The 14,779-nt window shown below is 37.8% G+C and overlaps 1 protein-coding gene across 4 annotated transcripts in view; it reads right to left on the reverse strand.

Annotated features, from left to right (window-relative positions):
* LOC307151607 (uncharacterized protein) overlaps positions 1-14,779 on the reverse strand; it is a 33,542-nt gene that overhangs the window by 2,907 nt on the left and 15,856 nt on the right. For 2 of the 4 annotated variants that reach the window (XM_079859709.1, XM_079859710.1), the window contains exons 3-13: positions 14,068-14,153; positions 10,918-10,957; positions 10,589-10,669; positions 10,270-10,377; positions 8,440-8,549; positions 4,457-4,505; positions 2,890-3,010; positions 2,688-2,782; positions 2,538-2,603; positions 698-797; positions 143-295 (exon numbers count right to left, since the gene is read on the reverse strand). In XM_079859709.1, coding sequence (XP_079715835.1) covers positions 143-295; positions 698-797; positions 2,538-2,603; positions 2,688-2,782; positions 2,890-3,010; positions 4,457-4,505; positions 8,440-8,549; positions 10,270-10,377; positions 10,589-10,669; positions 10,918-10,957; positions 14,068-14,153 — 1,009 coding nt within the window. Of the gene's footprint in view, positions 1-142; positions 296-697; positions 798-2,537; positions 2,783-2,889; positions 3,011-4,456; positions 4,506-8,439; positions 8,550-10,269; positions 10,378-10,588; positions 10,670-10,917; positions 10,958-14,067; positions 14,154-14,779 lie in introns of all 4 variants that reach the window. The other 2 variants (XM_079859707.1, XM_079859708.1) reach the window with 1 other exon arrangement.

Raw genomic sequence — 14,779 nt, forward strand, 5'->3', positions numbered from 1 at the left:
AGAAGTCTACACTACACTTACAGACACCAAGGACATTCAGAATAGAATAGTAAAGTACACATTGTGAACACGTCTTCCTTAATTATGCTATTTGGTATTTGCACAAAATATTGTCATTTACAAAAATAACTTTGTCTTTTACCTGGAGGAGGGAGGTCAAGCTTCATCCTGCGGAGTTCTGACATAGACGATTGTAGGTGCTCAATAACAACATCATCGCTCATGCTGAAGGAAGAAGCAATACGGTCCTGCAGGAACTCCCTCAGGTCCTCCAGAGACATCTTCAAAAGATGCTCTGAAAGGAAGAATAAAGCTTTAGACTTTATAAATTTCAAAATAATCTCATCTACACCAACCAAATAGCAACATTATAAACTATTGGCTGAAAGTAAATCTAAGAATCTCATTTACTACTACAACCATAACTCTTGTGTTTTTGAGCGCTACTGCTCAGACAAAATATAACCTCATTTAATGCTCAATTGTGCAATGATGATAGCTGAATTGCCCAAAATGAGATTTGTATAGCTACAAACTGTCGGTAACCCAACCTTTAACCACCATACATTTCTGTGTTGTAATAGTGATAGCTCGTGGATTGTCCATTGTAGATTCTGAACCTTCAAACTTTCAGTTACCAGCCCAGATATTTCACCACTAGGCTACAGAGATCCACCAAAGTGGAAATCTAACTTACTTTTGTACAATTTGAGGAGAGTATAGGCCATGGCGGTTAGAATCTTTTCTCCCTCTAATATGTAGATGTCCCAAAGACGCAGGGTGAGTGTGAAGGGTGTCTATGTAGTAGAAACACAACAGAGGCAAGTCATCAACCGGCTAAGCAAGAGCTCCAACATGAATAAAACATTGACATAAGATTCTCTAAGGGATTCAGCCAAGCCATATAAAACTTTTAGTAGATGATGTTTCCAGTCTTTTTCACACGAAAACTCGCTGTAAGCGAGTGGCGTGATTCTCTTCTGCTGGTAAAAAAAAAATTAAACTTTTGTCCCGACCTGGACTAGATCATGGAGAGGGGGTCCAGAAAGAGAGAGTGATTGCAATTTCAAAATGTATCTATGCCTAAAAGGTGCACATTAGTACCTAAGGGTGTTTTCACACCTATAGATCTTTTTTTTTTGCTCCGAAATAGTGACTTAATTTGTTACAATGTTGCATTTTCTTGGTTCGGTTCGCTTTCACAAGGCACCTTTTCAAAGCGTACCAAAATGTGTTCACGCAAGTCACATGTGAGTACTACTGTCAAGTCACCTTCATTTATATAGCGCTTTTAACAATATAGATTGTTTCAAAGCAGCTTTACAGTGATAATAGGAAATTACTGTGACAAGCTGAGCCATATCGCATTAATATCGCGGACGTATCATCTGCGATAATTAATGCAATATGGCTCAGCTTGTCAGTTAACTACGGCTCTGTGTAGTGAATGCCGCTCCATCTGAAAGCAGGTGATGGCGATTTACTACTAATCAAGGAACCGGCTTTACTGACGAGATGCGCCTAACAATGTCATGCGATATATCGCCCAGCCCTATATCCAGCTAAAGTTAGTTTTGATTGATTGATTCACTTCCGTTGCGAAGATCATTAGTTATTAACTTAGGACGGTGTTGCTAACATAACACCGTTCTAACAGGAAAACACTCAACGCGCTCCAGCCGCCCATCCGCACAAACCAGTGCCTGGTGTCTCGAGAACGTAAACCCTGAAATAGGTTGAAAGGTGCAAATGATTATCCGTTATCTCTGCGCAAACCTCAAAAACGCAAACCCGTGAAAACGCAGACGTCGCACACATGCGCATCATGTGTTCAGTCCAAAGGTATGCACATTTGAATATATATGTGCGCAGGCGTGTAGTCCTTCTTTACAAATCAACCCTCAATAAACTACTTGTCTGGCCTTAAAAATGTTAAAAATGTAAAATTTGACCAATTTTTTTTTAAACTGTCCTCTTATTGGTTAGAGTTTCCTGTGTCATCCATCAAGATGATTGACAAGTTCGGTCCATGAGCTTATTGTGGCTTTATTAGTAACTGTCGAGACATGCAAACACTATACGAATGTTATAATGCAGCTAGAGCAGGAATCAAGGCTTCATCGGGACAGCTTTCTCGCACAGAGAAGCGCAATTATGTGCTCACTCACGGGAAACTGCCATTTATATTCATATATAACGTTATGAATTATAATACCCTTCGGTTCGTTGGGTCAGATTGCTTTCACACCTCAAATGATGCCACCCCAGAGTTGCAATCGGGCCGAGACCCCCTCATTCAGACGGTTTTGGAGCGAATGTTTTGATGCGGATCCGAGCGCCATTGGCATGTTCACATACGCCTAAACGAACCGAACTGAACCAAGGGAGAAAAAGCACCCGGTTCGGAAACAAATGCTCAGGTGTGAAGGCACCCTAAGAGTAGTAATATGTACCCTTACAATACCACTATGAACCTTTTAAGAGTAAATAACAATAGTGAAAATGTTGACAAGTAGAAAATGAAAATTGTGCCTCACCCTGTCAATAAAACATTGAAGGAACCATTTGGTTGTGTAGATACCAGTGGACATCTGTTCCTTATCCTGAGTTGAAGACAACATTTGAAAAACTGAGAAAGTTTTTACTGTTAAAGCCAAGCAACCTGAGATTAAAATAAGAAATCTCACCAAGTGTTTCCTGAGTTTGGGAAGGAGTTTGGACAATATTTGGTCATGATGAAGCTGAAAACGATGGAGTTTGGGAAAACCTGGGATGAAGAATCCTTTTAGAAACCACAGAGAAAGACAGAGAGATGTATCAATAATTACAGCGGGTTTCTACAAAACAAAAGATCTATCTATTTATCTACAGAGAACGAGAGATGCTCACCATGCATGGCATGTTTCTGATTGGTCAGTAGTTGTGATAAGGCCCAGAACGCATCTTCCTCATTCATGTACATGAGCAGAATGGCAGCGATCTGGCTCATCCCCTGACAGTAGCTCACTTCCTACACAAAACCACATAACCAGCAGAGTTGGGTAAGTTACGCTAAAAAAACCATCAAACAACATTCACACATATAGAATGGCTATAGAAAGCCCCAAGGAAACAGTAGTGCTCATTTCCCTAATTACAAATCTTTCTAGTGCTTTTCGCTATAGAAAAATAACATCTCCTGCATCTTGTTTTTTTGCCCAGTTGACCCACTTTGAATAGGCACATCGGGAAGGAAAAGGAATAGAATACCATTTCCTGATTCTTTGAGACTGACACGCTCCTAATTTTTACAAACAAGGAAATGTGTGTGCGTCTAATGTTCCAGCAGTTGTCAAACATCCTGTCAAACCATCATTATAAAAAACATTCTTCCATTATTGTTTCTGTTTATGGTGGTCAGTTCCCAATAAGTACCCAAAAAAAAAATTAAATAGCATATCGTCCAATTAGCACCAGACCGACAGCCTCTGTTATGGGCTAGTCTTTATATCCTGGTCAGCCATTGCCAGTGGGCAACAACATCAGAGTCACTGTCTCTGAAATTATTCTTTCTCCAAAGCAGATTCTATTCTTCAGTCCTAAAGAACCAGACAATCAATCAAAATTTGAAGTCACTATTTCTCTTATTTTGTCCATCTTGAATTTATATTTTTACTGTACTCAGTGTATTATGCGATTGAAAACATACTCCTGTTGAAAAAAAAAAAAAAAGAGCCTTGGATTATTTGTTTGTCTTAGCTGGTTTTTCCAGCCAGGTCAAACTGGTTTGTTAGCTTGTTTTAGAGTGGTTTTGGGCTGTTCAACTGGTCAGGCTGAGAAACCTGGTAACTAGCCAAACATCTGAAATCATTTATAGGCTGGAATACACAACACAATTTACTGTCTGGAGGAGCCAGTCAGCAGATATTGTGCAGTGAAGAGTTGACCAATTTCACAGAAAATAGCATAGTGTATGATGGGCACAGACTTCATGAGATATTCCAGCTTTAATTTTACGTTTATCCAACTTTGAAGTTCATACATTTGCAAACAAAAGGGGCTGTGGGCAATATTAACCCAAAAGAGAGACAATTGGGAACAGTACATCATCCGGGTTTATAGTACCTACTATTTTCAACATGCCACCATTTGGGACACAATTGCCCTATATAGCTTGCATGCTATACAATACAGAAAAGTATGCAAATTGGCATGCAGCCATGTCTTTATTCACTCACTGATAAAAATACAAGTTTTATTTCATTGTTAGGGTCTGTAGTCATTATATATTTAGCTCAACTTAAGAACAATAGAGGTGAATGGGAAGTCGCCATTAGTGCGGTAATTGTGTGTATGTGTGTTGGTGTAGGACACCGAACTGCCCTTCTTCCCCTCCGCCCTGGTTCATCCAGCACATGCTGTTCTGAGTTACATAACACATTTACACACAAACATTCAGACTCCGTCAGTCCCTCACCGTGTTGTAGACCGAATAAGCTGCCAGCACATGGAACAGGGCTTGTTGTCTGTTTAGGACAAAAAACACAGGTCAAAAACGGCCTTCAGTTGCTATCAAAAGTTCAACAACAAGATACAGTTTACAGTTTCAATGTGTTAATGATGTGATACTAATAGTGGGCTAAAAATTGGGTCAATGACATGAAGCTACTATTTTTGTGACTTAATATGGTATTCAAAAGTACATTAAATATGCATTTCATACAGACAGCAGAATGTTTCTGATTCTTCTATGATGAACTTGTCTTCAATTTCGGAATTAAAATTAATTTATGATATTTTTGTATGAGCAAAAAGTTCAGGTGGTACAAATAAATAAAAGTATCTAGTGGTACAATCTTGTCAATTAAAAATAAATTAATAAAAACCGAGAATTATTTTTACACAATTTTTATTATTAATTCATGAGACGTAGTCAACATTTGAAAAACTTGACATCAAAATCGATTCCTGCAGGTTGGTTATAGGGACGTCCCGCGTGACGTCACGCCATTTGGAGCAGCCATCTTGACGGAATAGAAAATGCTAAACCGCTGGTGATAATACAGCTGTAATGCAACGTCAAGGATGCAAGCTGCCATTAAAACCCAAAGAAGAAGAAGAAGAAGATAATACAGCTCGTCGCGAATCTATTCTTCTATCATGCCCGAGCGATGCTGTGATACCGATAGCCTGCTAAGCTTATGTATGCTTTTAATGAAGCTCCGGTGTAGCGTGATGGGAAGAAGGTAGCTGTAATGTCACCGAACTCAATGTCAGGAAGTTTTTCTACACATTTAATGCCTGTAAAAAGAACTTGTGGTGCTTCATATGGATCTATGATTTCTAATTCCTTTATCTTCCTCTTGTATATTTATTTTTGTGATGACATGACGTGAAGAGTTAGCTGACGGCCGCTGTGCTAATAATAGATAGTGGTCAGTGTTCATCTAAACCAGTGACCGCGACGCTTAAGTGTGTGAGAACAAATTAATAACATCAGTGCGAACCACGAACATTTATTTATTTGGATTAATTAATCATTGTGTGTCATTTTTCACATTTGCCTATTTAACGTTAACATCGTTACAGGCACCTTGCGAGCATTCATTCATTCAACTATTTTAAAAGACTGGAATAAACACCAGCACACACAAGCAATCTTTTTTTATAGTCAATTTAATTAAAAAATGTAAACCCAACAGGTATGAAATGTCAGAAAGAGAAAAAAAAACTGTTAATGTGAAGACGAGCATAGGACTGCTGCAGCTTAGTGGATAAATATATTTAGCCTATTTATTATTTAAGATTGCACAGTTGGAAAGAAAATATATTTATAGGAACATTTCAGCAGGCTCAAGATAATTAATACAGTGACCATTATATACTATTATATTATTTTAATCAATTCGCAGCCATAAAACATGTGATAATCCGCATTGTCGTGTATGTAGGTGCGCTGAAGTATTCCGTCAAAATGGCTGACACGCGGCTAGGGGTCACGTGACTGGGAGATCCCTATACCACACTTTGTTTTGGTAGACATGTGACACCAAAAACATTAAAGTCCTCGTGAACCGGAAGTTGCAAACGACTTTTCTCCAGTGTTATGACGTATTTCCAAGTGAAACGGAATATTGAACAGAGGGCAGGGTTTTACTCTAGCGCTCCTCCTCTCCATCTCTCGCTCATAGCAGACTAACGGTTTGAGGGGAGTGGTTAAGCGTTTTCAAACCAAGCCGTCAAACCTATGACGCCATTCCAGACCGGAAGTAACTTTTCAGATTTTGATTAAAGATTACCATGGTAAATTTTTTTTTTTTATATATATTTACTTGCACGGATTAATTGTTCACCACAAGACTAGTAATATGCGCTAACAAAGTAAATAGGGTCAATTTTGATTTCATGGGGACTTTAAACAGGAAATTATATATTATGATAGCGATGATATCCTTGCAAACCCTAAAGATCAGATTCATTTGACCTGTTTATGACAGGGCAAAGTATAAAACTAAGAAAACTTCATGATATTAATGCAAATGTTGTTTATGTCAGTAAATATTTAAAAAATAAACTTATGTATAATATGTTTGAAAATGTTTTATTTGATCGTTACACCACTTGACATTTTTTTAGCTTAAAACTATTGAAGCCTTGAAGCCATAATGCCATATTTTTTTGTGATCTCGACATAAAAGTTTTTTTTTATAATAATTGTTTGATTCTGAAACACACTGAAACAGGAGTCTACTCTTGCTATTGTAACGAATGCAACTTTCACGCGCATCTGATCGACAGATAAACTGTGCGCTCTTATGTTGTGAATACTTAAGCAAAAAGTTTGCTTCGCTTAATAATAAAGTCTAAAATAAATAAATAAATATAGGCTAGTGATAAGAAAACAACTTTGTTTTGTCGAGATCACAAGAAAATTAAGTCGTGATAACGAGAAAACAACTTTTATCATGTCGAGATTACGAGAAAATTAAAGTCTTGAAAACGATAAAACAACTTTTGTCAAGATCATGAGAAAATTAAGTTGTAATAAAGATAAAACTTTTGTTGTGTCGAGATCATGAGAAAATTAAGTTGTAATAATGATACAACTTTTGTTGTGTCATGATCACGAGAAAATTAAGTCTTGATAACGAGAAATTAGTCAAGTCATCTTCATTTATATAGCGCTTTTAACAATGTAGATTGTTTCAAAGCAGCTTTACAGAGATAAACGTATAATTTAAGGTAACAGATTAAGCTTTGATCACAAGATAATAATATTAATAATAATTCACGGCCTCTTAGGGCTTCCGCAGAAAACTGTATAATTTTCAAGTAAAATATAATATAATAAACTATAAAATATATTTACATTTTTCAAATTAATTTGATTTATTTTTTCATTTTTTGATCATGGACATCTTCTTTGTCAGAAACCCAACTACATTTTGAGCAAAAAGCCCAGAGGGTCCAGCCCAAATTGAACAGTAGAAAGAAACCAGCTCACAGTAGCAGTAAGAGTCCATTCATGCATAAGCTATCACATCCAAAGGAGATGTACATTAATAATTCACAGCATCTGCAGATTTAAAAAGATTTAGCAATGCACAGCAAGACCCTTGGTAACAAGCCAGGAAAGCAGAATTGTGTCTAGTGTGTTGTAGAAACATTGACAAGTAACGCAAACACACAGCAGAAGTGTTAAACTGAACTTCCGCCCCATATCCTCTTATTTGCCATGCTGTACTAATAAAAATGTAGAAGTCATTACTCAAAACTTCCATCCACCAGATACTCTGCCTGTGCAAAGAGGATGGTGGTTGATCTACGTCTATTGTGGGTGTGCAACCCATGCAAACCACACGGCTGAAACCACTCCATGCACTTTGTTCTACACACCTTGATGGTTGAAGTACGAGGGAAAACACTGCTGAATATCAAATTTACTTAAAGGTTATTGAAGAGTATCTGGTCTACGTTTTGTTAAAAAGCCATGATTGACTCGTTGGCAGTTTAAAAACAGAAAATAATAATTATTTTTTTTTGGACATCTGTCCATTCTTAAGAGGATATACAATCCCAAGTGGGTCTTTATGATTGTCCGGCGCAAAAGGAAATCTTTTTTTTTTTTTATGACACCGTGGCAAAACTTTAGTTGTTATGGACAACATCAAAGTATGTATTTATTCTGGGCATAATGGTAACGAGTCACCAGTTGTGTCATTTCCTGTTGGGCCACTCACAGAAACAGGAAGCCGAACAAAAACGCAGTGACAAAGAGGAAGTTGCTCTTGTTTTGGTTTACAAGGTCTGAACACCTCATTTAAGAACCATCTCAACACAAAAGTCTGGGTAACACACACACACACACTACAAAAAAGTACAATGTCAAACAGACCTTGAGTGAAACGAAGATAAAACTAGATTTTGTATGTGCATGTATTCATTCACGCAATATCTTACTTGACTCCAAATCGCTCCATGAACATGATATGGTTTCTAAAGGTCCTGTTGACATCAAGGTCAATCTGCTTGATTTCTGTTGAATATTTCTTGGCTTGTTCCTTCATTGTCTGCAACAACATAAAAACAAAAATGATTCGAAATAATGCATATGTTATAAACAATTTCGAGTTTTGCAGACACTACAGACTGCTGTCAATTAAATGAACAGGTAAAAAAAAACATCCTTTCGACAGTTAAACAGTGACATTTTTAAAAAGATTTCCCAAACAATGTCCATCTGCCATTGGTCAGTCAAACAGAGTCACCTCCCAAACTCATGCCATTGGCTGATCAAAAAACATGACAAAATCGAACAGAATCGAATTTTTTTTTTTACATTGTCAGTAAACTGTTGTTTAGTAATGCTTTTATACATTTAACAAATTACCAGGTGACTGATTTTTACTGAAGTACACAATTGTGTATTGCTGTATTCATACCTTGATAGCCACTGGTTTCGATTGAAGAGAAACACTTCTGTTTTTTTTTTAATCATCCATCAGAGCAGTAAACAAGTTATAAATATTACAGCGGCGCCTAGATATATTTAGAAATTCAGATATAGATACTCGTAAATATAAATCTTGAGCTCTACAGTTTCTGCAATGACTGGAAACAAAAAAGTACCTGTATCAGATAAAGGCAAGTACAAGATGGTAGTACTTGCACTACCGTGAAATAATTTTTGTTTATTCCTGTGATGGTAAAGCTGTATTTTTCAGCATCATTACTCCAGTCTTCAGTGTCACATGGTCCTTCAGAAACCTTCTAATATGATGATTTGCTACTCAAGAAACATTTCTGATTATTATCAATTTAAAAATAAATTGCTGCTTAATATTTTTTTGTGGAAACTGTGATAGTTTTTTCAGGATTCTTTGATAAATATTGAATAATAAATATTTTGTAATATTATAAATGTCTTTATTGTCATTTTTGATCAAGTTTATGTGTCTTTGGTGAATAAAAGTATTAATTTCCACACTTTTGAAAGGTAGTGTATATAGTTTACACTACATGAAGTGTATATATACCGGTATATATATATATATATATATATATATATATATATATATATATATATATATATATATATATATATATATATATATGTAAACTTTTGGTTTGCGGCATAAAGTCTGGTCTCCTTTACAGCTTATTCTGGAAACTTTGTTTTCTCTTTTGGTATATTTTTTATGTTAAAAGTATAGTTCACCCAAAAATGAAAATTGTCATTAATTACTCAAGCCTAAATTAAATCTGTTCATCATATTAAGCGATCTAGTCTCTTCAGAAAATTTGGACTAAAACCGCTCAATACATATGGATTAGTTTTACGATCTCTTTATGAACTTTTTGAAGCATCATAGTGGTAGTTGTGTAGCTGTCAATGGAGGAACAGAAAGCTCTCAGATTTCATCAAAAATACCTTCAGTTGTGCTCTGAAGATGAACGAAAGTCTTACGGGGGAACGACATTAGGGCGAGTCATTAATGACAGAATTTACATTTTTGGGTGAACTATCCCTTTAATACCAAGGAACTTTTATGTAAGAGTTGTTAGATTATACAAACCATGCAAAGCAGAAAACCTTTGTTATGAAATTAAAACATTGTTGCGCCAAGAGGGCAGAGACAAAACACGTCTGGCTAATTTAAACCCAAACAATCACACAGGACAAAGTAAAACCCAAACAAGTGAGTCACTGAATGAACGAACATCAAACAGCCACTTTTAATTCAAAGGAGCAACTGAAACCCAAACAGATGATCCTTGCAAAGCTCCTACCTCGTACTTCCTGAAGTTTGCCTGTTTCACATTTTCCACATCCAGCAGCAGAGCCCAGGCCTGACCGCGCAGCTTCAAGGGAATCCCCTTGTACACCCGCTTCATCATCTGCAAAATGCACATGGGAAACAAATAGATGGCGAGATTTATTTTTGGATCTCCATAATGCCAGATATGTGAACCTCTTTAAACACTGCCTTGTGAATATAATGGCAGCAATATGATAAAAGACAACGTTCAATATTTCAATATAGGAACTATTTTACGACTGTTTCGAATCCATCCAATTAAAGCTGGAACAATCAAATGTACAAGTTACCTTTTCACTGTTTTGGTACTTCTCCCACTTTTTCACCATCTTAACCCATTTTTCCTCTCTTTCGACCTCCTGGAGTTTGTACTAGAGACAGAGCATACTGAATTTTAGTCTTAAATCTAAAAATGTACCTAAACCAAAGAGGATAGTCATACAGAGAAACAGGAAATGGTTAAAGATAAACACCCATGTTGGTTTAAAAGTAACATCACAACTTGAATGCCTAAAATTGTATATAGTGAGTAGACACCATAATTCAACGGGTTAACTTATTTAAAATGAATTTTGCCATAGATTTAACAAAGATTGAAAAGCTGATATCCTAATGTCACCTTCTCCTCCACTGCGGTTGGTGTTGGCAGTTCCTTTTCACTGGAAAGAAAGTATAAAGGGTAAATGGTTGAAACAATCCTGACAACACTGTTCAAGCGTTCACAGTCAGGCGTAATAGTTCGCACATATTCTTTGACAACACAGTTGAGCAATTAAAGGGATAGTTCAACCAAAAATGTAAATTCTGTCATTAATTACTTGCCCTCTTGTTGTTCCAAACCTGTATGACTTTCTTTCATCTACGGAAAACACAAATGAAGATCTTTTTGATGAAATCTGAGAGCGTTCTGTTCCTCCATTGACAGCTACACAACTACCACTATGATGCTTCAAAAAGTTCATAAAGAGATCGTAAAACTAATCCATATGAATTGAGAGGTTTAGTCCAAATTTTCTGAAGAGACTAGATCGCTTTATATGATGAACAGATTTAATTTAGGCTTTTATCCACATATTAAAGCAAAAAAAAAACAAACAATTTTTTTAATGTTTACAACTCTCATGCCCCTCCCCCACAACCAACAAGCACCCTCACATTGAGTTTGTGCTCGTCAGTGCGTGTGCACCAGATTTTCTGTGAATGTGCCCGTCTATTCAGCATCAAAGCATCATTTTCTTTTCCTTGGTTGTTTTGGACCTCCTAGCTCTGGTTGTTAACCGAGGAATTGGAAGCTTGTTAGTAGATTTTCTCTCCGCCATCACGCTTCGTACAATCCAACACACCTGCGAACTTCAGGCGTGTGCATGTGATATTGCAACGTGTGCGAGGGGGGATCTGTGGCGTGCACGAACTGTGATTGACAGTTGGATCTCACACAGCCTTGTGCTGATTGGACTAGAAGAACCGGGCGCGGTGGATTTTTGCAAAACAAATAACAGGCTCCCGGTGGAGGTAGAAGCTAGGGCTGCACAATATATCGAAAAATTATCATTATCGCGATAATAGTATATGTGATATCCGTATCGCAGAGAGGTGTGATAAATTGCATTTATTTTATGTGCCAAGCATTTGTGTGATGTATGCATAGGTTGTTTATCCAAATTCGACCAATCAAATGGGGCCTTACTATCTTTATACCCGCCTCCCCAGTAGGTGCTATTATGCTATTGGCTAGATCAGGCCCAAAGGGGAACTGGCTCAGAGCAGAGAGTGGAAAATAAAAACTAATGGCGGGAGCAGAGACAAGCGAGGAAAATGACAACAGCGAAGAACCTGTGCCTAAAAAGAACTGTACGTCTGAAATATGGCAATATTTTGGCTTCAATAGAATAGACGTGTCATAAATGCAGGTACTATGAAAGTGGCCGTTCACATATCGCGTCTAAAAACGCATGGAAAGCGCGGCCGTGCTGCTATCTCCTTTCCACAAGCGCTTGCGTCTGTCGTTGCTATGCAACCATGACCTGCGTGAGCTTGTGAAATTCTGAAAAGTCGAGATGTTCTCATCTCGTCACGGCATAGGCGGGCCTGGAAAAATGTGCTTCCATTTTGAAATAACGAATTTGCACGCGCAAAAAACTCGATATGTGAACATAAGTGACGGTGTCACTAAGTCGTGCCAACAATTTTTGGCCACGTCGAGAGGAAACTAATCTCCACAGTATCAGTATCATGCAGCACTAGTAGAAGCACAGGTTTTTTTTCTAAAAACGGCTGATTTATGTTGTTCTGTCAGAGTATAGTGTCGGTTTCAGTGAATATGATCAAAAAAATCTTGCTGACTTCAGCTTTATCATTGATCAGCGAACATAAACCGAGGCTCAACCTAACCTGCTTGACACGCGAAAACAAACCTCATTGGTTCTCGCAGAAACTCGAATGTGCTGTGTAACACGAGAATGAACCTCATTGGTTCTCGCACGTCAAGCAAACATGCTTGAGCCTCTGTTTACCACCACTGATGTGTGCGTTGATGAATGTTTATATGTGAATAAAATTCAATCTGTTCATCATATAAAACAATTGAGCCTCTTCAGAAAATGTGGACTAAACCTCTCAATTCATATGGATTAGTTTTACAATCTCTTTATTAACTTTTTGAAGCGTCAAAGTGATAGTTGTGTAGCTGTCAATGGAGGAACAGAAAGCTCTCAGATTTCATCAAAAAGATGTTCATTTGTGTTCCGAAGAACGAATGTCTTCCGGGTTTGGAACGACATGAGGGTGAGAAATTAATGACAGAAATTTCATTTTTGGGTGAACTATCCCTTTAACATCTTTAAAGGACAAGTTCGGTATTTTACACTTAAAGTCCTGTTTACAGATCGTTTCTGATGAAATAGAACGGTTAAGATTAAATGTTGGACAAATGCTGCTGTCCCGAGAATTTTAGGTTTCTTTCGCTTTCCCCCCCACCAGTAGACTGGGTGTATAGGTGCACTGGAACACTCCTTCCTAAAACACATTAAACTTTCGTTTACAAAGACGTGAAACTCACCGAGTGGTCAGGGGTGTTCACTGGTATGCTCACACAAAAATCGCTGCAAAAGATGCTTTCCAACAGGTTTTATCGTAGTTTTTGTCTCCTCCATTGACTTGCATTGGATGTGCTGTGAGGTACGGTATTAAGGTCCGGAAACTGAAATGGGGTTCAGGGGTTGTTTTCTTCTTCTTCTTGTTTTTTTTTTTTGTTTTTTTTACGGCGGATCGCAAACAATGAAATGCCAGTGGTTTGCTTGCAAAGGTGCATTATCGCCACCAACTGGGCTGGAGTGTCTATTATTCAAGCTCTCAACGGAAGAAGTTCAGGTGTGAGGCGTTTGGAAAAATAGGTCTACAGTTTTACAACGAATGGTAAAACACCTGTTGGAAAGCATCTTTTGCAGCGATTTTTGTGTGAGCATACCAGTGAACACCCCTGACCACAGAGTTTCACGTCTTTGTAAACGAAAGTTTAATGTGTTTTAGGAAGGAGTGTTCCAGTGCACCTATACACCCAGTCTACTGGTGGGGGGGAAAGCGAAAGAAACCTAAAATTCTCGGGACAGCAGCATTTGTCCAAAATTTTATCTTAACCGTTCTATTTCATCAGAAACGATCTGTAAACAGGGCTTTAAGTGTAAAATACCGAACTTGTCCTTTAAATAAGGAAAGAGGTCATCGTCTTGTTAGACTGAGTGGAAAAACTGCCAGGACAGGCGAGACTTACTGCAGGAAACCGAAGCGGTCTGTGACCCTGTAGACGCTGTAGTCGGCATCCTCCCAGGGCTTAATGTGCACACCCTCGTGCCTGCCCTGCAATCAGCCCAACAAACACACTGAGAAACTGGAGCAAAGGCAAAAGACCCTCAATCCAAGAGACGATTGAGAATCAAACAACATGACACAGTAAAAGGCAAGAAAAACATTTGAAAACACCCCAAACTCTGTTTAGAACAATCCAGATATCCAAAATAAATGGGGATAAAAGAAACTCCCATAATCCATCATTTATTCTAACAGAGTGATTTATCTGTATAATCCTGAATTCCTTATCTGTATAAACTCCACACACTTATCTAAAGGTATCTTAAGTACGCTGAGAATTTCCATCCAGACTGTAGTCAGTGTAGCAAGCATGACATCCAGCTGTTGTCCATCAGGACGCTTCCTCCTCAAAAGATTGTGGCTGTTGAAAGCTAAAACTCGCTGCCTTCGCAAGCTGTATATGGAGGTACGAAGGCACTACGGCTTGTCTGGATCCAATGCTCACATAACATCCTGTCTACTAAGTTTTAACCTTTTTATGGACAGGTTTTTAAAGGCTGCATAGATAGATATACCCTCAGTGCCCATGATATCCCACAACCCTGTGTCTACAGTTTACACACAATAAAGAGAAAATGGCATCCGATGGGGACATTTGTGGAGCAGAAGAAACT

This window comes from Squalius cephalus (assembly GCF_949319135.1).
Source record: "Squalius cephalus genome assembly, chromosome: 23".
In the NCBI taxonomy this organism is placed as follows: domain Eukaryota; kingdom Metazoa; phylum Chordata; class Actinopteri; order Cypriniformes; family Leuciscidae; genus Squalius; species Squalius cephalus.